This window comes from Neopsephotus bourkii, unplaced genomic scaffold (genome assembly GCF_033783945.1).
Source record: "Neopsephotus bourkii isolate Nb327-2 ecotype Australia unplaced genomic scaffold, CSIRO-AGI_Nbou_v1 NB_595, whole genome shotgun sequence".
Taxonomy (NCBI): Eukaryota; Metazoa; Chordata; class Aves; order Psittaciformes; family Psittacidae; genus Neopsephotus; species Neopsephotus bourkii.
Genome location: NW_026901096.1, coordinates 1225309 through 1251500, shown reverse-complemented (window position 1 = coordinate 1251500; position 26192 = coordinate 1225309). Strand labels below are relative to the sequence as shown.

At 37.5% G+C, this 26192-nt stretch overlaps 1 protein-coding gene across 3 annotated transcripts in view; it reads left to right on the top strand.

Annotated features, from left to right (window-relative positions):
• LPIN1 (lipin 1) overlaps window positions 1-23225 on the top strand; it is an 80811-nt gene extending 57586 nt beyond the window's left edge. For all 3 annotated transcript variants that reach the window (XM_061351732.1, XM_061351734.1, XM_061351733.1), the window contains 11 exons: window positions 636-729; window positions 2087-2156; window positions 4947-5039; window positions 6421-6497; window positions 8480-8621; window positions 10238-10386; window positions 11161-11247; window positions 14047-14199; window positions 15969-16083; window positions 18429-18532; window positions 19713-23225. In XM_061351732.1, the coding sequence (XP_061207716.1) occupies window positions 636-729; window positions 2087-2156; window positions 4947-5039; window positions 6421-6497; window positions 8480-8621; window positions 10238-10386; window positions 11161-11247; window positions 14047-14199; window positions 15969-16083; window positions 18429-18532; window positions 19713-19878 (1250 nt within the window). In that variant the 3' untranslated portion in view covers window positions 19879-23225. The remainder of the gene's footprint in view (window positions 1-635; window positions 730-2086; window positions 2157-4946; window positions 5040-6420; window positions 6498-8479; window positions 8622-10237; window positions 10387-11160; window positions 11248-14046; window positions 14200-15968; window positions 16084-18428; window positions 18533-19712) is intronic.
• Window positions 23226-26192: the final 2967 nt, after the last annotated feature.

Sequence of the window (26192 nt, the reverse complement as noted above, 5' to 3'; positions counted from 1 at the left end):
TAAGACTTGTGTTTTCTGTAGTTATATGACATCATAAAAATCATACGAGCCTGATGCTACACTGATTGCAGTTTAGAAGCCGGTTGTAAAGTATTTCGAATATACTGTGGTTTACTGGAGTTGAATTGTTGCTGCATCACTTGTAAATTACATAGACATTGTGAAAGGAGTTACAACCAGTGGAAGGGGTATGCACAAACATTTTCACTTTGCTGTAGTCCTTACAAGTGATAGGATTAAGTTTCTGGCTGTGGGTTTACATATATGTTGAGCCTGTCAGTTCCTTCTCCTAACCTGGACAGAGGATCAGTGAAAGACATGATAAAATACTTCCTTGCCTTGCTTAGAACCCTGATTTTCCTCCCTCACAGTTCTATCCCTGAGCTTTCTCTTAGCTTGTACTTTGAACAGGAAAGACACCCAGCAGACAAAGAAATAGAATCTTCTGAGCTTGAGTCTCTGAATACTTTGATTCCATATTAGCACTTGCACTGCTAAGCTCAGCATGCTTGTAATGAAGGGTTGACCCAGAATTGTGAAACCTGCTTGTCTGAGAGGTGCCAAGATGTTTAGGTTGGCCATTCCAGACACATATAAATGCATGCTTTACAAATGTATTTTTTTTTTCCCCACAGAAGAATTCTTAGAACATGCAGTAACATACCAGCAGTTTGTGGACAATCCTGCTATCATTGATGACCCTAACCTTGTGGTTAAAATTGGAAATAAGTAAGTATATTTCAAGAAAAAAAATACTACTGTTGTAACAAAAATACTTCTATGGCATTTCAGTGTGTTTAGAGAAATTGAACTGTAGCTAAAAAATAGGTTTTGAATGTTCATAGCTTAGATTCATCCAGAAAGAGTCAACTCTCCAAAGAATTCAGGCCCTGCTAGCTGCCTTTCCTCATTTAAATTGAAAGTAAAGAGCAGTTCCAGATGACCTGTTATAGCTAATTGATACAATTTGAATTCAAAGAAGCTAGTATTAAATATTAATGGTGTTCACACTCAGCTGGCAGAGTAAAAGATGAAATAGGATGTGAACTTCCTAAGGCTTGCCCTGAGCCAGTTTGAGTAATTAATAGTTACAGGGATATGGCAGTCTGCTTGGAAGCGCTCTTTACCCAGCAGTTCGTATATACTGAGTATTTTGCTAATGTGTCTCTATGAAGGTATTGCTTTGTCAGACTTCACCCACCAAGTATGAGACTTCTATTTCTACAAGGCTAAGAGATTACTTCATATGTTTATACTGCTGGCAGCAGTGCAGCACTACAGTCTAGGTGCAGTACTAGGTGCAGCTTTTTGCATGATGTTTTAACTTGAGAACTCCGTGCATCTGGCATACAGTGTTACAGAGTAGAGGAGAGATCATGGCATTTTGTTGCTCTTAGAGGTGAGGCTACCCTTAGTCCTCGACATCACTCACACAAATCTGACATGCCTGGTACATCCTTATGTGATAGTTTGTATTCCAGGTATGTTACAGCCTCATTCCTGACCCTCTCTGTGGTCTGAGACGAGTGACTTACAGCTTCCCTGTCATAGTTCTGTGACTTTGATGGTAGTGTTTACCTGCCTATTGATGTACTGGGGAAGAGAGAAGAGTACTTAGCAAGGATATGACTGTCTCATTCTCTGGATGGCATGTGATCTTCAGCTTCCCTAAACAGTATTTTGTTTGTCCTGCTGTGTGTAAGAGTTGACCCATGTTCAGCACATAATAGCAAAAGCTTGACATTATACAGACTACAGCCCCTAACATTTATGTAGCTCCTTGATGGAAAAAGAGTGTAAACAGTTGTGAAAGAAAAAAAGTGGCTCATGTGAAAGTAAGTATAAGGACATAAGGAATGTATGAAAAATACCCTGTCTACATCAGGACATAGCTTTTCTTGCATACCTTGAAATGTATATGTTGTAAATACCTGTGAACGTAATGTGGAATAAGATGGGTCTGCTATTACTGGTGCAGTATTAAGTTGGCTGAGCTTAATCCACAGCACCTGCCAGATGATAATTACTAAGTGAATTAGAACTTTGGGATTACAAAGTGCAGTAATTGTCTCTCTTGCATGCCCAGGTACTACAACTGGACAACAGCTGGTCCCCTTCTGCTGGCAATGCAGGCATTCCAGAAACCTTTACCAAAGGTGAGATTGAAAATGAAGGCTGGTCAGAGGATGACTTGTGATATTCTGCGATTTATTAAGGCAGGGAAGAGGGTTCTTGCACAAGCGGATCTATACATCAGTAATACCTATCCACATGTAACCATTCATCTAGTTTTGTGCTAGGGGCTGAATAAGCAGGACTCAATTTGATCTGTGATTAGTATTTGTTTGCTTGGCTAAGAACTTTACGAATATTTTAAGTAAGGAAAACTTCTTCCCATTTTCCTTCATTAATATGGATTATAAACAGAAATTTTATTGACCCATGTTCGTGTTTGCTGTAGCTGAATACCTGATGACTGCTTTCTATTTTATCTGTATAGAGCATATATTATCAAATATAAGTAAAGGCTAGAAATTTTAACCTCAGTGAATAAGCTTTAAATACTAGGTAAAGAAGGCCTGTAGCTTGCTAGTTTTCTATTTTTCAGTTGATCGTTCATAAATGAACTAGGTAGGTAGTGGCAGATAGCTGTGACTGTGTGGTAGTTACATGTCTTGGCTTGTCTTAAATGCATTCATTAACTCAATTCAGTTCCATGGGACCTGGTGTCATATAGATGCTTAGGACAGAAAGGCACACTGCAATACTACTAAGTAGTATCATCATTGGTACTATTTTATATCCTGATTAGCAGTGGATTTAATGAAGCTTGGGACTCAAACTCTCCTACCATTTCCAGTACTTCCCATGTCTTTGAGTTTAATACATGTGAATTCAAATATCTAGTACATGTGAATTCAAATACTATCTCTGTTGTCATGAATGTGGGATAAAAATTTCTTCAAGCCCAGAATACTCTCTACCACTGTGTTCTTTCTTAGTGCCACATCACATATGTATGCATGTATAGCTGCACTGTAGCATCCCAATATAAAATAAATTGATCCTGAAGGTCCCAAGCATGTGGTAAAGCTGGCTTGAATTTCAAGGATGTTAGAGCCACATATTTCATGCTTTACTGCAAATATTCTATATATGCAAATATTTGTCAAAGGTGGAATTCATCCATGGAACTCAAATGCCCACAGAAGGTGTATGGTTATCCTGGTCTGTATTTGTTGGGCATTTCCACAGACCTTGATAGGTGCCTGTGAGATCTCATAAAGATAATGCAAAGTAACTGCATTTTTAATTAAACACTGATGCCCACGCTGGATGTTTTGGGTTTTGCCTAGGATAAAATTGAAAGAATGGAAATGAAATATTTTTCCATTAAGGGAAATGGCAGTCCTTTCAACAGTGTTATGGTTACACCATCATTCATATAGGTTATCAGTTAAGAAGTCTATGAGTGTGAAATTCAGTGTGTTCATTTTTTTTTAAATAATCAATTTATAATCTGAAGGCTGATAATTTTCTAGACAGTGCAATTTGAATTTAGTGGACTAGCCAGTATATGCAGTTAGGTCAGTCTGTATGATTGGGAAGGTTTACTTGACTGAACTGTGCCTCCGAAGCTGAAATTACTAATTTATGCTACCAGTCATTTTACTGGCTTTCTTAATGACTTGTTACTTACAGTTTTTATTTGCTGTAATAATGGAAGTAAGTACTAAGATACTTTATCAAAACAGGCTTCGGGAAGTGATTGAAAACTTTGCAAAAACTATCACTGAAAACTGCAAAAAGTTTTTGCAAAACCTATCATTCGTTCTTAATACATTTAAATCCCTAATTATAAGCATGTGAATTGTCTCAGTAAAAGTCAACAGGACATGTGCTCGAAGCTGTCCATATGTTTCAGGACATCTTCAAATTGTAGCCATTGTTCTCAACAGTGGCATTCCATTCTCAGTTGCTCCATCTGCTCCTTGCTTTTCTTATTTTGTTTGAAAAGTTTTCAAGTTATTTGCTCACATCGATTCCTCTGTCATTTCTTTTCTCACATACTTTAGCTAGTATAGTGAAGAAAACCTATGGAAAAAAGTGAGAGAAGGGATGCATTGTTCCTTACAGTGGCTAAGCTATTTTTAAGGCATACCAAACACTGTGGCCACCTTTACTGAGGTATAATAATTTCTGATTCACTGTACTACTTTCCCCTTTTGTCTTTTGCTTGCTCTCTGAGTGAAAGAATTCAGCTCTGCTTGTTACAGTGCATATACAGTCATTATGGGTATTGATACAGATACAGTCATTATGGGTATTGAAAGACAAAAAACCCTTTTCTTTACTGAGGTGTAGTAGGTATAATCGAAGAAAAGTAGCCAGCATTAAAAAAAAAAAAGTTCTAACATTGTCAGTCAAACTCATAGCATCCTACTGAACTCATAAAAGCTAGTAACTTTTTTGCTTATTTCTAAACTGATGACTAAATATGAACTCTAGCTATGTTTAAATAACTCTTGCATGTCAGTTTGTTACTGTTTTGCTTTAGAACTCCTTTGGGAAGTGATATTTTCCTTTTTCTTTTTTTAAATTTTTTTATATAATTTATACTAAGTAACTTCAACTTTAAAACAGTAGGCTCTCCATTCTAGACATTATACTAATATCTACTTATGCTTTTTTTTCTTCTTTGATTTTTATATCTTTTTAATTTTCCTTTTTAAAATACCATAAGTATTCATGCTTAAGTTACTTCAGAGCAGCTTTGGACACCATTAGATTTTGCTTTAGTAGAATTTATGGTCCACAGACAGTATGTTTATTTCTCTTCTATTTATTATCAGTTAAAATTGTGTGTTTGGCACTTTCTTTCATTTGCATATATCAGGTTGTCCTTTGTTTTGGTTTTTTTTTATGTTACCATCCATTTATCACAGGCCACTGTGGAATCTATAATGAGGGACAAGATGCCCAAAAAAGGTGGAAGGTGGTGGTTTTCGTGGCGAGGGAGGAACAGTGCTATTAAAGAGGTAAGTTTAAGAAGCAAGCAGTTTCCTTCTGGTTGCAGTGGGAAAGCTGGATACCTCTATATTCATCCCTCAGAACTTTGCTTCTGAGAATAACTCAATATTCAATTTGACTGAGGATACACATATTAAAAGATGTTTAAACAAGGTCTAAAGTCTGACTTCTTTTGACTTCAGAAAGTTTTGTCAGACCCTGCTTGAGATATTTGTCTGCAGTGCTTTGGTTCTGCATTTATTTTCATTACACAAACTTGAGGCAGTATTATCTAATGGATTAAATATGTGTTTGGAACCTAGAATCCAAGACTGGTACCGCTAATTTAATGTTTTCATGCAGATTATCTACCTTTCTGGAGCTTTCTTTAAATAGCTGAAGAACAGACATATTTATGAGTAGTAATCTGTAAAATTCAGCAAAACCTAAGATGGAAAACTAACAGAAATCTTTTTAAATTTATTTTCCTGAGCATTAAAAGTTTGTGGTCTTAAAGCCATGGATGAACATTAAAGAACAGTGGAAAAAACCAAAGCTTTATATGAAATATGAAATATTGATCTCCTGTCTAGACATATTTAATCTTTAAAGTTGGCTAATAAAACCTCTTCATATTAATTTATACTAGTAAAGCATTAGTACTTGCGGGGAGAAAATGACTTCTAATATGTTTTTATGATTTTGCCTTTGTTGAAATTTTTTAGCCTTGCGCGAAATAACCATTGTACTGAGCTGTGGGTATGGGCTTCAGAGCATGAGATTTTACTTTTTACAGTTCACTGAAGTTTTTGGAATTTCTGTCTTAGTGCAAGTATTTGGTTATCTGTTAAGCAGTGTCAGCTATAAAATGGAAAGGGGTGGTGATTGTGGTGTTTGTGTGTTTAAAAAATCACTGTTTAAAAATGTCGTGAGATGAAATTGGTAGAATTTAGCATCTACTCAGTATAAAATCAGTTTGGAAAGTTTTCTTATGTTAAAAATTTTAATGATTCTGTGAAAGTTAGTTGCTTGTTTTTCTTCTACATATTTTGCTTTTTCAGATGAAATCTAAGTATTGCAGGTGCATTAACTGAGTAGTTACAGGATTGATACCAGAACTTCAGTAATACTAAATCTGTAATCTGGTATTTCTGTACTAATTCCACGCAAAATTAAATCTTAATTCTCCTTCTGATTTTAATATTTGCAATTTTGAGTTCTTTGTGCAGCCTTTTTTTTTTTTTTAAGAAACCCATGAAGTTTTCTTTGCTTACAAACAAAGAAACAAACATGCTGTTGATTTTTAGCAGGCCTGTACAAGACAGAACTTGGTTTTCAAGCATTTTTCTAAAAACACTTGCTCTCTCCCTAAAAGGAAATTGACAACTTCTCATACTTGTATTTTTACAGGAAACAAAGCCAGAAAGAGGTATAAGTGAGAGTGGACTTCCAGGAGAAGACTCTTCACAGTTGAGCATGGCAAACAGGTACCCCTGAAAGTATCTGTACTTGAAATGTGCAGGAGTTACTGTTTAAAAATAAACAATTTATTTGAACAAAGAAATTCTGTGTCAATGAAATGCATTGAATTTGTTATTCAATGCACCAGATAAGTGCGGATAGGAAAGCTGTACCCATGGCAGGGTTTCAGACCTTGCGAGTGTGCTCTGGCATTTCTGTGGTTTGGCTGGCAGTTTTGTGACACAAATTCCAACCCCTTGAAAACAAACAATTATTGGAGCAATTCACCAGATCTGTATGTATCTCTCTAGAGAGTTCAAGGGAGCATCATAGACAACCCCATGCATCTGTCAGATCTCAGTTTCGAAGATTTCTGATGTATTTATGGCCTGATGATTTCATTTGTTTTTGCAATCTTTGGAAGTTCAGGGGCCTAAGTCTTTGCAGAGGCTTTTTCAAAGGCAATATTCATGCTTTCTGTTGCTTCTTTCAAGGATTACAGAAGTCTCTTCTGTCACATTCTCCAAATTAGTCATACTGTATGGCCAGAATCTCCCCTGGGAGGGATGAGTTTGCCAGGGACCACTCTCCTACCTTGCCCTTCCTCTGTGCATGCACATCTTGCTGTAAATACATGCTGTATGTATGCTGTCTGCACTTAGAGCTGAAAAGGGCCATATTCAAATATGCTTTATGCTCATGAAATTCAAGTATCACTTTTATGGAACAAAAAAGCATTATCTGTCATTCTTCCCAAAGGTCAGCTGTTGCAGTCCAGGTGAATGTGCTGGAAGGAGGATTCCTCATTCTGTAGCAGGCTAGCTGTTATTTCATTTGCCTCTCTGAGTTTGAGAGTGCCATGGAATAAATTGGAAAGACTGATTTTCGTTTTAAGGATGACATGTGTCTTTTAGGTGTGTTTCTTACGTGGTTGTTTAAAGATAAACTTTAAAGTAGGATTAAGACTTCAAGCTCAGTAGATTCTGTAATTGGTGCTCTTTGTTTAAACTTTAACTGGCCTTAGAAATCTGTCATTAAGAATTTATTGCTTGCAAGCAAAATGTGATATGTAGGATGTTGAGTAAAGCTTTTGAGACCTGATGTTACGAAGGATAAGACAGGCTTTTAAGTATTGCTTGTCATGGCATGCAGTACCTTGATATTGGATCAAGACTTCGTAATATCTAACAACATCCAGGTGTGATTGAAGTAAGAGGCTAAATGCTAATTGTTTGAAAGATGAGATGTGTAGGACCTGAAAGGATGTTTTACCTTCTGCCTAAAATGATAGATTTGTTTACTGTAGGAAAACTGTCTCTCTGAAGAAAAATGTCCTTAAAAAATTTCTGAAAAAAACCAACGGTTGTAGCAGAAAAAAAATATGAATGATATTGATGTGTATTTAAACAGAATTGTGTAAAGGAGCTCAGGTTTTCTGACTTTTCATCATCATATCCTGAATGGGATAATCCTGCAAATCCTGGAAAAGAATAATCCAGTGATCTAAAGTTGCTCATTGAAAGACGGAATTTGTAATCAAATTTCAATCGCCTTTATTTTTTTTTATGAATTGCTGAATTCTTTGGGGGGAGAGAGCAGGGGAGAGAGAAAGCCACCATAGTGAACTCCTCCTTTTGAAACTGAGGATTTTTTGCAGTTACAATATCGAATGGGTATTATGTTTTGGTTTTTTTTTTTGTATCACTGAGATTTTTGAGTCGATAAGACACATTAACCTACATCTCTAAAATTTAAACAATGGAAACTAGCTTATAGACAAGTGAATGGCTAGTACAATCCAAGTATGAATAACGGGGAATATGAGTGAATGGGAATTCAGCACTTCATTGATATATTTAAAGCCATGATGTGAATGACCTCCTGTGAGACAGTACTTAGGAGCAGAGAATCAATGGCTGACTTGGTGACTCACTGTTAATGCATTTTTAATGGATACTGAGATGCATTTACTGACATAACATCATTTTCTGTGTGTGCAATGTTCCAGAATAAAAGATGAATCTTCTTCAAGTGATGAAGACCCTAGAGCTGCCAAACAAAATCTTGGATCATTACAAGCCAGCTCAAGTCATCTCTCATTGTCTGGAATCAGTTACAAAAAAACGCTTCGACTCACTTCTGACCAGCTTGTGAGTTAATTTACATCCTTGTCCTGAAATGTCATTTCTAATACAATATGAACAATACTTTTACTCAGGTTTGCAAAGCTTAATTAGCTCTTAGGTCTTGAATTTAATTTTCTCTCTTGTTATATTTAAAAAAATAATCATTTTCCCTTCTCGTTTCAATATTAAGCATCAGTGTTGTACCTTGCAGCAAGTCCTGTGGTTCACAGATAGGAGACATGGGATCACATTTAGAAAAATGTCAAAATTCCAAAGCATGTCTAAATCTGTCATGTAACTAAGTGTACTGGAACTATGTCCTTTTTGTATTATGTATAATATATGTTAACCCAGAGGCCTCTTTTTTCTTTCCCCCCCCCCGTCCTTTCCTTTCACTTCTTTCACAGGGAGGCAGTCACATTATACATACGTTTTTCTGTTAGTAACTTCTGAAAGAGCTGCTTGTGAATTTACTATGAGAACAGGCTATTAATTTATTTGGAGCCAGTCCTCTTCCTCTGTGACAGAGGTGTTTTGACTAATGGTGACAAAACTCTTACAGTTTTGTGTTCTGCACATTCCAATTTGATTTGGAAAAATGGGCTACTTGAGGGAAATATTTTCTGTCGTCTTGTCTACAGCCAATTAGTTTTCTGAAGGAAACCCACACAAGGTGTACAGTATTAAACAACCCATTGCTCACTGCCTGAATAGTTTGTAAGAAATGTAGAATTTATCCCAAAAGGCAGATAGGATGTGTTGGTAATTTTCTGTAGCAAACAGATACTGATAATTTTCAGGTTTGGAAACCTCACAGAAATTACTTGTAGCTAAAATTACTTTTATATTAGTTTTTGATGAAGCACTGGTTGAGACTCATCAGTTACCCATCAGTTGTCCTGCATTTCCACCTCCTTTTCGTTTATAACTAATAGAAAAATTGCAGTGAAATATAAGAAAAAAAAGAGACACTTGAAGTATTAAACTCCTGCAGGGTTTATGAAAATGAGTATTTAGGTCCACAAATAGAATAAAATCAGTTGTCTCTTGTCATTAAGTGGCACAGGGAAGGGAAGGGAGACAGTGGGAGGGAAGGGCAGTGAAGTGCGAGAGTTAAGGGTATTTGGTGGAGACTGAAGGGTGATGGGTCATATGGTATGAGTGATGTGTTATTGTAGGAAAGAGATGTGATACTGTAGGACACAAGTCCCCATATAAACACTCTAAATTAGGGTTTATGGAACTCCCTGTTACACCTATTTTTCTCTATATATGTGTCGATATCTCAGAATGGAAACCCCCCCCATAGATAGTCCCTAATCTGTAATTTGTTATTCGGTTGTTTTTTCTTTTTTTTTTTTTTTTTGTTTTGTTTGTTTGTTTTGTTTTATTTTATTTTTTTTAAATAATAACCCTGACTGTGAAACAGAATTTTTGTTTGTTTTTGTTCTGCTCTGTAAATTGGTGCCTAACGTACACTACACTGGGGAAACCTTTGCTATCATTAAGACAGTGACTCTGCTGAAAGCAGTGAGATTCAGTGTGACCAAGAATGCAGTGATCATTTGTGGCTTTGTGTTTGCACTGTGTCAGTTTCACGTACTCAGTTTGTTGATTATCTTGCTGATAATGTCTTGCAGAAAAGTTTAAAGCTTAAGAATGGCCCCAATGATGTGACCTTTAGTGTTACAACACAGTATCAAGGCACTTGCCGCTGCGAAGGCACCATTTACCTGTGGAATTGGGATGATAAAATTGTTATTTCTGACATTGATGGAACAATCACACGGTGAGTTCATGAACAGGGAGAGGCTTTATCTACAAGGACAGGTTTTTCTTTGGACTAGCTGAAAAAGTAATTAACAGAATTTTGAGTCACAGAATCATCGTATTGTGTTTGTGTGTTGGGTGTGGTTTTTTTTCTTGATTTGGGTTTCAAACAGTGCAAGAATCATTAGCTGAATTCTTAATTTAATAAGAATGTGTGCCATATGTGCCCATTATTTGTCACATATTTTTTGATGTTTTGGTGTTTTATGATAGTATCTACAGCAGTATTGGAGGACTTTATGCAGAATCATAACTTTTTTGCTGCATCGCATTTATGAAGTAGACTGGCTTCTTTTACTTAATCAGTTCACCTTGTAATACCATTGCAAATCCATCCTGTGTAGATTTGGTTTATTTAAAAAACATTTAATGTAAACCTCAAAAAGTAGGCTTTGTACTGGCACTTGGTACCATGCAGGTGTGATTGGTAGCCTATATGCTGCAACTTCCATATTAACTTGTGGGTTACGAGCTTCATCCATGATGGCAAATCTTGGAGCACAAGAATAATTAAAACAGTATGGTCAAGGATAGGCATGTCAGTTAATCTCAAAAGTAAGGGGGGTAAAATCATCTGATCACAATCAGTACCTTACAGAAAACCATGTTTTCCTTTGCCATTAGACAGATAAGTTAGTGGGGTTTTAATTAACCTTGACTGTTGTTATTATAAGTACTTTGTTTGGGTGGGGTTTTTTTTTCAGTTCAGTAATATTGTTTTTCCTTTATTCAGGTCAGATACTTTAGGTCATATTTTGCCAACTCTTGGCAAAGACTGGACACACCAAGGGATTGCGAAGTTGTACCATAAAGTGAGCCAGTGAGTATTCAGTAAATCCATCCACGCACCTGTGACTTGTTTGTGTTTATTCATTTGCACATGAAAGAAAAAATTTCTGTAGTTTCCCTTAACCTGCAAGAGTGACAATTTCATCAATATCTCATAATTCCAGTGATGCTTGCACAGTGTAAACATCTGCTATATGATATCCAGAGCAGAACTTCCTTTGTGATATCAAAATCAAAAGCCCCCATCAGTGAGCAGTGACTGATCTTCCAACCATCCCAAACATATAGCTACAGTTAGTTCCAAAGACTGCAATGCAGTTTCATCAAGTGCAACATTTTTGTGAACTGTGAGTTGCAGCAGCATTAATATTTAAGATGCTCATACACCTTCCCTTCTCTCCTTGTTGAGGAGATTTGCAAATTGCATAAGGGCTGTTTAGCCTAGGGCCACTGAAGGTGGAGTTCTTGCCAAGCTTGGCTCACCTGGAGTCATGCTGGGGTGGAATCTAAAATAAATGAAATAATCTTTGTGGGGGAGTTCCCTTTCTTTCTAGTGCATTGAAAGGGAGCTTAGTGAAACAGTTTAGGCTTGAGCTGTCTAAACATTAGGCTTCTTGTCAAGCAAGATAAATCTCATTCTTGAAGCACAACACAAAATGCCTTATCTTGAGTAGAAACAGTCATATTTTGGATAATCACTGCTTACATTCTTATTTTATTTGTTACATAAATAATGATGAGCTTCAAAGACATTGATGATGATGTTTGCTACTAATGATTATACAATTTATTTTGTAATTTTTGTATACAAATATTTGTTGATATTCCATTGTTAATTTGCAAAGTTAGAAAGGATCAGTCTTAGTGTCATTGGTTAATTTTGAGAGTGATTAGTAAACATTGTTTAAAGTGCAGTTTAAAGGAATTGAAAGTCAGTAAGACATGCTGTGAAGAGCCTGAGGAGCATGCTTTCCCCTGGCAACACCAGTGTGAGCTGCTGTGTTACAGCTCTGTAATTGACTGGTACCTTTTGGTCCACAGTAATACATACCTTTTGTTTTTTCCATTAGCTATTGAAGAAATATTGGGTAACAGTAAATCAGCTGCGCTTTAGGTCAATTAATATTATTAACAAGGAGAGCATCCTGGAATGACATAAAACAATATATATAAAAAAATCCTGTGGATGAATATGGACAGGAGAAAAATTGTTAAGACTGTACCAACTCTTTGGGATGATGTGTGGGAATGCTTCTAGGTGAGCAAGGCTAGTGCAAGAGTACAGGTATACTGTTGGTTCTCTGGATGCATTTTGTAATGTAGTCAAGCCATTGTATATTCTGGAGGATTGAAGACATAGTATGGTGAGTTTTGCCATTAGTAATTGAGAGAAAAAAGGAAATGAGGAGAGCAATTAATTGATGTCTAAATGGGATCAGATGAACTATCTGATTTTAGCTGGTACAAGGAGGATTAATGATTGCTGTCTGTTCAGGTTGATATTTCTGCTTTACACAGAAAATAAAATTGGTTTTCTTTTATTACATCAAATTCAGCTGTTATAGTCAAATTACCATAAATGCTTGAATAGCCTCTAGTACACATCAGAACTGTCCTCGTAGTTAATCTGATTTGTCCTGTGTGCTAGGGTTATGCTAAGGTTCATTTATTGCTTTTTGTTTTACACAGGTGATGAATTATAAATTATGCATGATGTAATCTAAATTATACCAGAGACACTTGTCTGTGCTTTTATTCTATATAGACACATGTGGTCATAGAAAAGACAGGACAGTCTGGGAATTCACATGCTGAGCTGTATTTAGTTCTGTGTATAACCTCTGTGTTACACTTGGTGAAAATGTTAATATTTTTAATTGCAGTTTGTTACAGGGCTGAAGACAAGCTCTGCTCTTCCACCTCAAAGCCAGGGCACAGCAAACAAGCCTAGGAGCATCTCCCTCAGTGTCCCCACTGCACAGTTGTTATTTCTGTGCCTGCTAGTATTATCGATTGGTAGGGCTTTGGAGATCATAAACACAGGGGAAAAAAATAGATCTGAGTCACGTTGTTTTGCATATTACCAAATTAATTATGTAGTGGTTAGATGTTACAGGTGGACACTGTATAAATGTTCAATACTTAAATGTAATGCCCATGCATGCACTGAATGCAATATTTATTTTAGAACAATAATTTCATTATACAACTTGCAGAGTAAATTGCTGTTAAGTTGAACTAACATCACTGGACTCTGGTCTGTCATGGACAGAACCAAGAGTAACCTGTGGCTTCTACTGAAACTTTTCTTTCAGTGTCAAGTTGATGTTTTCTTCTCATGCTGTGTTTTGAAGTTCAGGTTTGCTCTGACTTGAAGAAGTACATTACTGCTGCACATAAGCTAGTCTGTTTTTAGTAGAGGCCCAAGATGCAGGAACACAACACTGTTAATCCAGCAAAGGCTATACAACATTATCTGCTTTATCCCAAGTGTTTTTCTCTTAATGGATGTCATTATGGTTAATTCTAAGAGTATAGCTCCACAATGCAGGGGTGAATAGAAAACCATAAGAAGTTGTAAGTAGTTAGAAGACCAGAGATAAATGGGACCTCTTTAGGTGTAAATCACTAACTGCAGTGGAGCTAGATAGATTTTAATTATCCAAGTCTCTGGCATAAATGGTTTTATTCCTTTGAAAAAAGTCTAGGTTAAATGTAAGTCCATTTAACTGTCATGATTTGATTCATGTAAAAATAAATCCACAAAATAATTAATGTCTAAATACATGCCATTTTTTATAGTAATTTTTTCTTTTATTTCTGTTCACAGAAATGGATATAAATTTTTGTATTGCTCAGCGCGTGCTATTGGAATGGCAGGCATGACCCGAGGATATTTGCACTGGGTCAATGAACGAGGAACTGTCCTGCCTCAGGGGCCAGTGTTGCTGAGCCCAAGCAGCTTATTCTCAGCTCTTCACAGGTAATGCAATTTCACTTTTGTGCAGAAGAAAACTCAGATGTTGGTGAAGGTTGACTTCTCAGCTTACGTATTTATTTATTTATTTGTTTGTTTATTTAAATAGTGCTTGAAATCATTCGTAGTGGGATTTTTTTCTTATGTATTGGTGCAAAATGTAACAAAGAAGAAATTTTGTTTGGTAAAGACCACAGTTCAGTTTAGTTTATCTCTTAAGACATGTCTCAATATACATCTGTGTTCACTGTTGTCAATAGGTACTGCCTGTTGACTTCATGTGTTTAACATGGTGTGTTAATATTTGGCTATGGGGAAAATGTGACCATTTTAATAACATTCACTCTTGACTTGTAAGGTGTTCCAATTGGCATAAATATTGTTTTGTGGAAGAATATTACGTGGTAGGTAATACATGAAATGAACCTTTTACACTCCTGACTGCACTGTGTGGACAATGTCTGTCTTTCTAGGTGTGGAACTTTGACAAGTGAATAGCACGGTTATGAATAACATACCTTCTTCCTAATTCAGTGAAGAATGTCAAGTGATTACTGAAAATATTTTCAGCTGTTAAAAGCTGCTGTGACAGGATATATTTCATTAGAATTTTTAATGGAAGGTTGTTCAGATTTTCTCCTGATTGAGTGACATGCTACAGACTGTCTTACCAGTCATGTTCTAAATATAAGAGACTGTGGAGGTATTACAGTATGCTGCTTAGACTGATTAAATAATAAATGCAGGGTAGTTACTGTTATCTTGTGCTCCTCATATCTAGAAATACATTTAAAGTGATACTCTGCAGTATCTTGGTTAAACTAAAGAAAACCCATTTTTTGGTATACAGTATTGTAGCTGCTGTGATGTGTGGACAATAAATAATTTCATTGTTATCCATAGATTTAATTATTGTGGTTTTGAGGCTCTGAGATCAGCTGTATGTGAGACTGAGGAAAGATGGTTTTGTTCCTTTTTCTCACATTCTCAAACTTTGATTTATACATGGAGCTGGTGTTCCAAAGGCCTGTTCTACTCCTGTGAAGCTTCTGCACTATTCACATCTTCCTTGACATATGTGTTGGTGCTAGGAATTGGGATTCTAAGCTGCTTAAGCGCTTTTGTGTCATGCTGGCATCTTTGTATGTTATGGGAACTCCAGACTCTGCCACCTGTTCAGTTTCCTTGCCAAGAGAAGCTGTTGTGGAAGGGCTTTTGCCCAGAGATGAGAACTCCTCTATTCATTAATGAATTCTACATTCTGTAAGGAGCAACTGAAGAGAAATAGAAGATTCAGTTATTCCATAACTTTTGTTAATTAGCAGTGGTGGAGGACCCTGACTGTAGAAGTGTCTTAACAGGCAGAGGCGCTTCTAGCACATACGGTAATGGCAATCCAGTGAAGGCTAATAAAATCTATGAATCATTCTGCAGTTCTCAGGAAGCAGTTTACTTGATGACAGTTTGTTTCATAAGGCTTTATTTAGCAGCTACTCCTGTAATCAACTATCCTTGCTCAGTAGCTATCTTTACAACAAAGGTTTAAATAGAAGTTCCCTTGTTCCAGAGGATTTATTTACTGTGCCCATTGCATAAGCTTGGAAGTGCTGTTTTGTCTTTGTAGACACTGTGATTTCCAAATGAAGATTCATTGGAGAAGGGTGGGGACTCTTTAGGAGTATCCAGCTAGGTGGAAACATTTAATAAAGAAAATAAAATGGTTTTTGCTGTATTTCATGTGTACTTATTGAGCCTCCCTTTTTCTGTCATTTCAGGGAGGTTATAGAAAAGAAGCCAGAAAAATTTAAAGTTCAGTGTTTGACAGACATCAAAAATTTGTTTTATCCTAACACAGAACCCTTTTATGCTGCTTTTGGAAACAGACCTGCTGTAAGTAATACCTGAAATTATTTCTATTGCAAAGAACAGAAAGGTTGCTGTTATTTCATGGTTCTGTTGAAGCTAGAAGCTTGAAATGGGAGTTGAGTTTTACCAGGCCCTGCATGAAGGAAAATACCAAGGTTCTTCCTTAAAAATCTTGCAATGGAGGATGCAGTCAGGGATAGAAGAGCAGCAAAGTGACTACATTATATTTAGTTAACAGTTAAGCTTGTCTGAAAACACTGATCTCATTTTAATCCATACTGATACAGTGTCAGATACATGTGGACAGACAGAACATCTTTCAGATGCATGTTGATCGGACTTACACTTCAGACTCTTAAGTATGCTCAAAAGAACTTGCATGTTCTACTGAAATCAAAAGGTTTTACTTTGCATAGGAAGTGAAATGTTTCACATGGAGAGGGGAAGACATTCAGCCATTTGCAGGCTGTATAATTGGGCTATAGGCTTTTCTTAGTCCTGTTCTAGCCCCCGAATGATTTTATTTCTACAGAAAAGGAAAGTCTCAGGGGCTAGGGCGAAGGCAGCAACCTTGGCATGTGATTATCTCATAAACTGTTAGCATAATCCAAGAGGCTGTTTTGACACAGGCAGCTAGCCGTCTTCCAGACAATTCCTGGATATGATTGCTGTGTTAGATTGTGGCACAGATTCTTCCCAGTGGATTTTTGATACAGCCATGTTGGGGTGTGTGTGTATGTGGAGTTGTGGAGAGTTGTTTTTTTGGTTATGGGGTTTGGGTGGTTTTTTTGAAGTGAGTTGTATAGATCTTAATAATATTGTCAAAGTGTCAAGAGACTTTCAAGTCTTACAGTGGGCACTCTCACTTTAGTTTACTAATGTAGATTTCACTATAGATGCCTAAGGAAGGATAAAGGCTTTGATTCACTGGAAATCTTTGAAAGCATCCTGCTTTCAGGAGATATATAGAAAATCTGCTTCTTCAGATGTTTACAGTTTCATTTGACACCTAAGTTTAGATGCTAACTACATTAGGTAGATAGGTCCCTTATTTGTGCCCAGGAGCTCTACAGAACACTTCGTACTTCAGCTCTGTATTGTCAGGTAGTATTTCCTGTCGAAACTGGTATGTGGTGTAATAACATGTAACAAGAAACCTGGCAACACCTTTGCGGTGTTTGTGGCCAAGGACCATTGGCGTAATGTTTGGGTGTATCCACCCTGCTCTGAAAGCTAAATACAATTAACTGTATGCCTCTGTCCTGGCCATACCATTAGATCTGGAGAGTATGGTTCTTCATCCTTTGTATTTCCTAGCATGATTAGCCAGAGAATGCTCCAGTTTGTTACATTGTTCTTTAGTTGGTGCAGAGAAATGGGACACATGTGGAGAGTGAAATTTCAATAGTCATGGACATTACTGGTGTTAACAAGTGCATGGGCTTCCAGGATTCTTGAAATGACTGCTTTTAACTTTTGTTCAGTTATTTAATTTTTTTGGAGCAGCCTTTATAGAGATAAAAATAATCTTTGTATCTTCATTAACATTCCAGTCTTCCACCACTTCAGCTTTTTAAACCATGATTTAGATGACTAAAATGGAAGCTTGGTTTTGCTCTGATCTTCTGGGTGTTATTTTCATCTTTGCTTTTGTCAAGCTTTTCTTCAGACCAGATCAATTTACTCATTGCTCCCTTAGCAATTTGAATTTCTTAGAAGAATTTCTTACTTCTAACTGTACTTCCCAGAGTTGCATCTGCATTACCTGCTGGGGCTCACAGCTGCTATTTTGGCATGTATTCCTTGATTTCTGTTCTTTTCCCTTTGCTCTGATATGGTATCAATACATGGCATAAATCCAAACTCAGGAGCCAAGAGATGTTTCCAGGAGTTCTAATGTAGACACAGTTGTCATGACTTCCTTTAGTTTGTAAGGACAAGGTCACAAATCACTGTTTTACATGTCAATTATGTTTTAACCTCTGTACATTGTTGCAAGATACTCAGTACAATGCACTCAGGAAATGATATATTCTCTGAAAGCAAAATGAAAGTGCAAATGCTTTTACGCTAAGTATCGTTAGTTTTTTATTGAATGTTATTTCTGTGTCAGGAGAAGTTCCTGAAAAAATTAACATGGTTTTGATCAACAGTTTAAACTGAACTCCTCACTCAGCTGCAAATTGTTCCGTGGGCATTTGTTATACTGGCCTCTTTTTTAACATAATGGAGGATTACACATACACAATAACTAGCTAAATTTAGTACCAGTACTATGCAGATATGTTCTTCTGTGTAATATATTCCAGCAAGAATAAACCTTATTGTGCAAAGGCAGAGTCATGATTTATTTTTTCTTTTCTGTTTAGGATGTTTATTCATACAAACAGGTGGGGGTTTCTTTAAACAGGATATTTACAGTTAACCCCAAAGGAGAACTTATACAAGAGCATGCAAAGACAAACATCTCATCGTAAGTAATCTCTTATACCTAACACCTTATCGACTAAATTAATGTGCTGACTAATTTATGACTCAAGTTGGCCAAAGTTGCATTTGATTTTATTAATAACAGATTCCTTAGAAACAAAACATTAACGTTTTTGAATAAAATACAGACTTTCCACTTTCCTTCAGTTTAACTGAAGGAAAAAAAGTTTTGTCAGAAACACTGACAAAAAAATGTAATTTGATGTATTCCATCTACCTTAATCATATAAAGGACTTATCAGTGTACAGTTTAGTCTGCATAAAAATCATAGAATCATATCACAGAATGGTTCGGGTTGGAGGGGACCCTAGAGGTCATCTAGTTCCAACTCCCCTGCCATAGGCAGGGGCACCTTCCACTAGATAGGTGTCTCAAAGCCCCATCCAGCCTGGCCTTAAACATGTCCAGAGACGGGGCATCCACAACTTCTCTGGGCAGCCTGTTCCAGTGCCTTACCACCCTCTTAGTGAAGAATTTTTCTTAATATTTAATCTAAATCTACCTTCTTTCATCTTAAAGCTATTCCCCCTTGTCCAGTTACTACATGTCCTTGTAAATTTCCCTCTGCAGATTTCTTGTAGGACCCCTTTAGGTAGCTAGTTTCCTGAAACTGTCTACCTTTTCATGGCCTTTTCAAAATATCCTTGTCCTGGAGCTCCTATCTAGAAGGGCCTGAAAATCTAAAGATAGGGCTAAGGGCTTCTAGCACAATGCTTATCCGCTGCAGTGCCTAAAACTAAATGGAACACTACACAGAAATGGTTCTTAGTAATGTTAAATGTGTCCTTAATTGAAGGGGAGCCATACATGTATAAACCAGAAATAATTGATTCAGCAGGGAGCTGCTTGAGCCAAGCTGGATGGAAATGGAGAAGGAAGATATAGAGCAAGATATAGGGCTTGAATAGTTTAGCAGGTGATCCGGGTTGAAAAGGGTGTCTGTTTCTTACTAGGTAAGTATCGTTGCTTAGAATGAATGTTTTTTTTTTAATCAGAACTGGGAATCTTGTCTGGAAACTAGACAGTAAATTGAGTTCAGTTTTCTTTGTTTGAGGGGAGAGACTTGTTCATGTAAGAGTAGCCATTCCTTAGTAGTTGGGGACTTAGGAATATTCAAAGATCTTAAATGGTTCAGCATTCTTTTTATTTGTTTATTTTCCAGCTATGTGAGACTATGTGAAGTGGTAGATCACATTTTTCCTTTGCTAAAACGAAGCCATTCTTCAGACTTCCCTTGTTCTGATACCTACAGCCAGTTCACCTACTGGAGAGAACCTCCACTGCCCTTTGAAACTCAGGATGAGCATCCACCTTCAACAACCACTTAAGTGCATCTCCAAACTGCTGGCCTCAGCTCAAAGAATGAGTTAGCTTGTATTGAAAGGCCATCACTTGGCTTTTGCTGTTGACAGTTCATCTGGAATCTGTGATGTTGTGAGCACTGTATTTATTTTGCTGTGAGCAAATTTACAAATGCATTTTTTCACATTTCCAGATGACAAGAAGGAGTCTTACTAGGAACAGGAGTTGTGTTTCTGGCTCTTCATCCAGCTTCTCAAATTGTGCCATACAGTTTCAGTATTTAAGATCAAATAAAAATGAAATGGTGTTGGAGTTGCAATTAAACATACCATAAGTTTGTAAAGTGGTTCTGTATCTTCTCTGCAACCCTGACATGATCTTCCATCTCATCAGAACCCCTGCAAGTAAGGGAGCTGAAGGTGCTCACCATTCCTGACATCATCTGGTGACACGGACTGGGATTACAATCCATATGTCAAAATTCCTTTCTCTGAAGGAGCAAGTGATTCTTCCTCTTTCCCCTTACTTGACCAACAGCTGTTTGTCTGAGTTAATTACTAGATCTTCAGCTGTTGTAAATCAGTGTAGCTGTCAAAGCCAATTGAGCTGTGTTGATTGATTTATTCCAGCCTGTTGTTTTGACATGGTAACACTTTTCTGAGGAAATAAATCATGTGTAGTCTAAAGAGAAAGCAGATGAAATAAGATAGCTGGATTCTGGCAGTCTTTCTTAATTTGAGAAGTACCATGCTTCAAGAATAGCTATTTGGATTAAGGTAGGTGTGCAAGTGGAAGATACAGGCTGCTGTGCATAGGGCCTGTTTTACTGAAGTCTGTGATTTTCAGTAGAGTCATCTTGCAGAGTGTGCTAAGGTTCAAGATCATTACTGAGCCAAGAGCACTGATGATTTTGTCAAAATGGAATAGTTTTATTTGAAATATTATTTTGGCTAAAATGTGAAATTTGATGCTGGTGAATGAGGTGAATGATGCATCTCAGGTTTTTATTGTATGGAATTTTTTGTTTTACATCATAAATAATGGATACTTTTAGTGCAATTTACTCTCTTCTAAGATAATGAAATATTTTTTTATTTGTTTTTTTTTTTCCCCCTTGCTTGACCAGACACAAGCTGTAGATACTGTTTTTGCTACCTGCTTTTGACAGCCTTAAGACTTTAACTGTGATGCTAAAAGCAATACTGCAGATCAGTTGATAATGTTTTCCAAATGGTCTGCCTTTACACAATGCGGTACTTAAAACGTAGACATCAAGTGACCATATGCCAAATGATTCTCAAATGTGCTTGTAGCTGTGAAAAGAACTTTTTTCTTTTTTCCTTTTGAAATACATTTAAAAGTCTGAAACACTGAAAGTGGCATCATGGGATTCTTTATGTTATATTTCAGTGTGGCTAAACAGTGGTGCACAGGCTGTGGTTTGTGCCAGCTTGTCATCTGTGAGGATATGGTACATGTTTTGCAGCTGCTTTGTAGTGTTTTCAGTTAAGAGTTTAATAATAGGAAGGCAGAATGGTCCAGGAGAAATTTTAAGATGTGATTGTGGTTGGTTAGCACCCAGAAGATTGGCAACAGCTGCTCTGTATCACATTTGTTCTGTTTCAACAAATTCTGGGTTTGCATGTCAAGAGTGATAGCAACATAGGTAACAATGGAAATTCTGTAATAGGGGTTTTCTAACTTTCAGTGCTGCACTTTATCTGTGATGTCAGGGGCCAATTTGTGATTTCTCTGTGCCTTCAAAAGTAATGGATATAAGTGCAATCCTGTATACAGCTGCAGTGTGCAGTGGTGAGCTCTCTCCAAGTCTTCCTTTCCTCATGAATGTTGCTGCTTCAGGAAGGATGCATGCCCACTTTGGAGATACCAGGATTAGATAAACACGAAGAGGAAGAAATGCATGCTAACAACCCATACTTGATTATACGCTCTTGAAAGTTTAAGGAAAATGCAATTATCTTAAAGATGGAAGGAATGTGGTATGGATTTTCTGATAGACAATCAGTAGGGATTGCAGGTTGCCAGACTGGTTGCATGTCTAAATATAGCCACACTAATACTTGTAATTAGTGATTGAATAAGTGGATGAATATATTAACTGCATCATATTTCTATTCAGTTTTAGTGAAGGCCTATTTCAATCCATTCATTATGCAAAATAAAACCAAGCCAACCCTTCTCTTTGGAGAGAGGCTGTCAGTTCTATGGTAGATAACATCTGTTTTCCTAAGGTACCTATATAGTAGCTTCCACCAGAAAAGACGGTGCCTGAAAGTTCCTCACAATTAAAGCCTGTGATGTATTTATTTATAACTTACTAAAAACTAATCCAGGGTTGTCTGTTGCCGTTAGTATTTCAAACCACATGATAGTGCAAATGGGTGGTCGTTTTTAATTCAGTCAGACTTGCAGGCACGGTGCAGTGCTGGTACAATAACCCTGAGATGCTGTGGAATCTCTGTCATGGTGTTTTTCAAGACTTGGTTAAACAGAGTTACGGCTGACTTGATCTAGTGTTGGCAATCATCTGCTTCAAGCATGAAGTTGGACTGGATGACCTCCAGGGGTCCCTTCTGACCAACATTTCTGTGACTCTGTGAGGTTAAATGCTTTACTTCTGACATACTGTATACCCCTTTGTATCTGAAAGTTGAAATATAGCTGAACAGTGAAATGAGTGCGTGTTTCTATAATATTTATAAAATCTGCTCACGGAAAAGACATGAAAATAAAAGTTTTGGCTTGCTATGAACATCACCATGCTTTTCTCGGAGAGTACAAGACCTTTTGATGTGGTAGTAGAACAATTTTATGCATGGTATTTAAACTGCTTTGTTAATTCATGTAGAAGAAAAAGGGATGGTTTAATAAATTCTTACTCTTTCTGTGAAAGAAAAAAAAATTCAGCCTTGCTTGCAGTGTAATGCTGGTTTCTGTTACAGAATATTTGGCTAACATAAATACGCAGACACATTAAATCACAGTATATTCTATTTATACAATACACACAAACTAGAATGTGCAGCAGTTAGGAGTGCGTAATGTTTATTTTCTTGAAGCTGATGACCATACTGCTCCAGCTATGTCATGTGAGGGGAAGAATACCATACTTGTTGTATTAGCTAGGTTGAAGATAAAATCTTGCTGCTGTAATTTAGGGAGGGAGGAGAAAGAGGTTATTGGGTATTTTTTATTTGTAGACATGATTATTCAAAGCCTATTTATATATAGTATCTACTCTATATATGTATAAACTACTGCAACGGTGAAAAGAATTTCAACACCTCATTTTGATCTGCTGAATGCAACAAGGGTAGAAATATGTATTCTAATAAAGGCAAATATAATTTTTTCCCTGACTTCTCTATTTTTATGCATGCTTTTGGTAATGGCAGAGTGCTCTTGCAGGAGTGCTGAAACTCTGTAAAGCATGGGTTTTCTAGCTCTAGTCTCAGTTGCATGACTCTTCTCAGGGTTAGCCTGTGTTACTTCCAGCACTTGCAAAACTTTTGGTGTTCAGCTACCGCATTTGACCCAGAGCCTTTTCAAGTGGAAAGAGTTTATTGAGGGAATCAGGGCCAGGATCTGGGCTCTGGCTCTTCTGGGGTATGGGAACAGCACCTCAGAGCCAAAAGCAGCCAGACAGGAGCTGGAGCAAATTGGACCAGTCTGGAATCTTACCCCAGCCCAGAACTGTTTTGAATCTTCCTTTTGTCTAATTCCTAGTGTGACCTAAGGAAAAAGTAGCCATCTGTTTTGAGTGGGAGTGTTGTCATTCATGGCAGTGAGAGCAGATACTTTGGTGGGGTGTTTCTTTTTTATTTTTCTTTCTCCTTCTCTTTGGCATTGCCCATTCTGCTGGTGCATTACCCTTCCCTCCTGGCCCTGAGAACGGAGCACTGCCTTTTGCTCCCTCTGCCGGGTTTGCTGGGCAAACACTGCAGCGTGGTGATAACTGCAAGGCTTGTGTTAGCTGCTATGAAAACAGAGATGTTTGGGGTTGATAAGGCGCAGCGGCAGCTCAAGTTCTGTGTTAAAAATACAAGAGCAGCCGTATTTGGGCAGCCTGCAGTCACTGCTTCTTCAATCTTCTCTATTTTCTGTACGTCTCTGGCTTCTATAAACATTTACACTGGGAGCACTAGAGACAGGTTTTGAAATGAAGGTGCCTTTTTAATTAAAAGTCAGAAATGGTGCTTTTGCATCAGCAAACCAAACTTTATAAGGACATATTCATTGCTCCTGGAATAGCCCATTAACACTAGAAGTAGAAAAGTCTGAGGGAGCAAACCGCCTCAGGAGCAATGACCGTAAAGTTGTGTTGGGTTTTTTTTTTGATGCCATGGGGATTATTCCCAAAATACAACAGTAAATGATTCTTTATAAATAAATAGTTTTTGTTCAATATATATTGCACATGCCATCAAGTACATCAGGAAAGTTCATTGCAAGAGGCAGAAGACTACCAAGAGGTAATGCCTTAAAAATATACCTACTACAACTTTCAACTCTTCTGTGAATGCATGAAAGGGAGAAGCCTGGAGGGAGTTCTCGGTGTGGGGCTGTTTTGGGGTTGGTTTCAGTATTTTTTTACCTTCATGAAAGTCCAGCAAAGTATGGTGGTGAAGGAGTTATACACACAGAGCCACAACCTCAGGTAGTCCTAACTCTTGCTTGCAGTGAAATCCAGCCCCTCATTTCTGTAACATGTTGGAGATATGTGAAGAAAGGGCTAATTGTAAATGGGAGATAGGAGACTGGCTCTAAAGAAAACCCAGCAGTGGTGCAGAGGAATTAGGGCTGCTGGATGCTTTGGCACAGAGATCCTCATCAGGATCTTTCCAGCCATTGTGGTGTGAGGGACAAAAATAAAAGCAAAATGAGAAATGGGTTTTCTAGGAGGAACTAGAGAAAGGGAATAAAAACAGAGCAAAGAGCTAAAATGCAGCTTCTTGTTTCCACCTCTGTACCTAGGTGGTACCAGGTCAAGCGCTGAGATCTACTTTACCTCTGAAGCAGTCTTGCCTTGTCTCCCATGTGTCTGCATTGCACAGGAGAGGTGAGAAAGCCATTTTGGTTTCATTTGCGAAATGAGAGGATAACATTGACCAAAAGGAAATCTATGCCCAAGTGTCCTAGGGGTACTGCTAACAGCAAAACAAAGTTGCAATTACAGCTAAATTTTAAGCTTAGGTAAGGACTAGGGCTTCTTTATTTTTTCATGAACTTGGGAACCCAAGCTCTCAGCTGCAGGATATACACCTCTATAGTACCATCCTTTCAATAACGCTTGCTTTGGAAAAGAAGTATAGACATAATTTATCAGCCTATTTAGATATGTGCTTAAATCACCCCTCCCTGTACTGAAATGTATCCATATTCTGAAACACTTCGCTGGAATAAACCAACTAATGCCAAGGGAACTGTGTACCAAGGAGATACCGTTTCCGAGCTGCAGAATTGATCTGGCTTTTCTAATGGTTATCCTTGGACTGGTTTTTAGCCTCCAGCACTGTCAGGTGTCCTGCCTGCTGCCAGCAATCTATTTATTGATACAGGAAATCCATTTTGCCTTGCCTTGCTTTTAATGAGTTTTGCAAGCAAGTGGCCCCTTCCTGTGACTCATTCTGTGTTTTCTGAGCAGGAGATTGTGGTTTTAAGTTTCACATTGGAAAGTAACCGCTGTGTCTGCTTTCCTTGTCTTCTGGAATCTCAACAAGAGGAATACATTTTGGAACAAAGAAATGTAAATGGAGTAGAACAGTTCACGTTTCTTTGCAGAATTGTATAAACATCCTTCTATTCAGGAGAGTTAAAAGGGCTAGTGCAAAGTGAAAATAGGTCATGTTTTAGAATAATAGCTTTATCTTAGAACATTGCTGTTAACACAGGCAAAAAAAAAGACATTTTCCCTGACATCTCAGTATGTGTTGGCCCTTTGATTTATAGCCAATAAATATCCAAAACTTAAACTGTGGAGGCCTTTCTCTGATCTTACTGACGCAGGAACAGCTCTATTAGCATCTGGTTGGCTGCTCAGGTACGCACAGCTCCAACTGTGACCTGAAGGGTGAATAGTGAGTGCTACAGATTTCCATCCAATTACTGGTCCCTCTTATCTGTTTAGGATACTGGAGGTAAGGAGGTTCGAAGCATGGATGTATTTGTTTCTGACTTTTGCCAAAAGTATGGTGGCGGAAGGAGAGGGTTAAGGTAAGCTTGGACCGTTAGCCCTGAAAACTGAGGTTTACGTTAAAAGCAGCCATAAATACATCAAAACCAATGACCAGGACAGTTTCCATTCCCCATTGCTAGACAC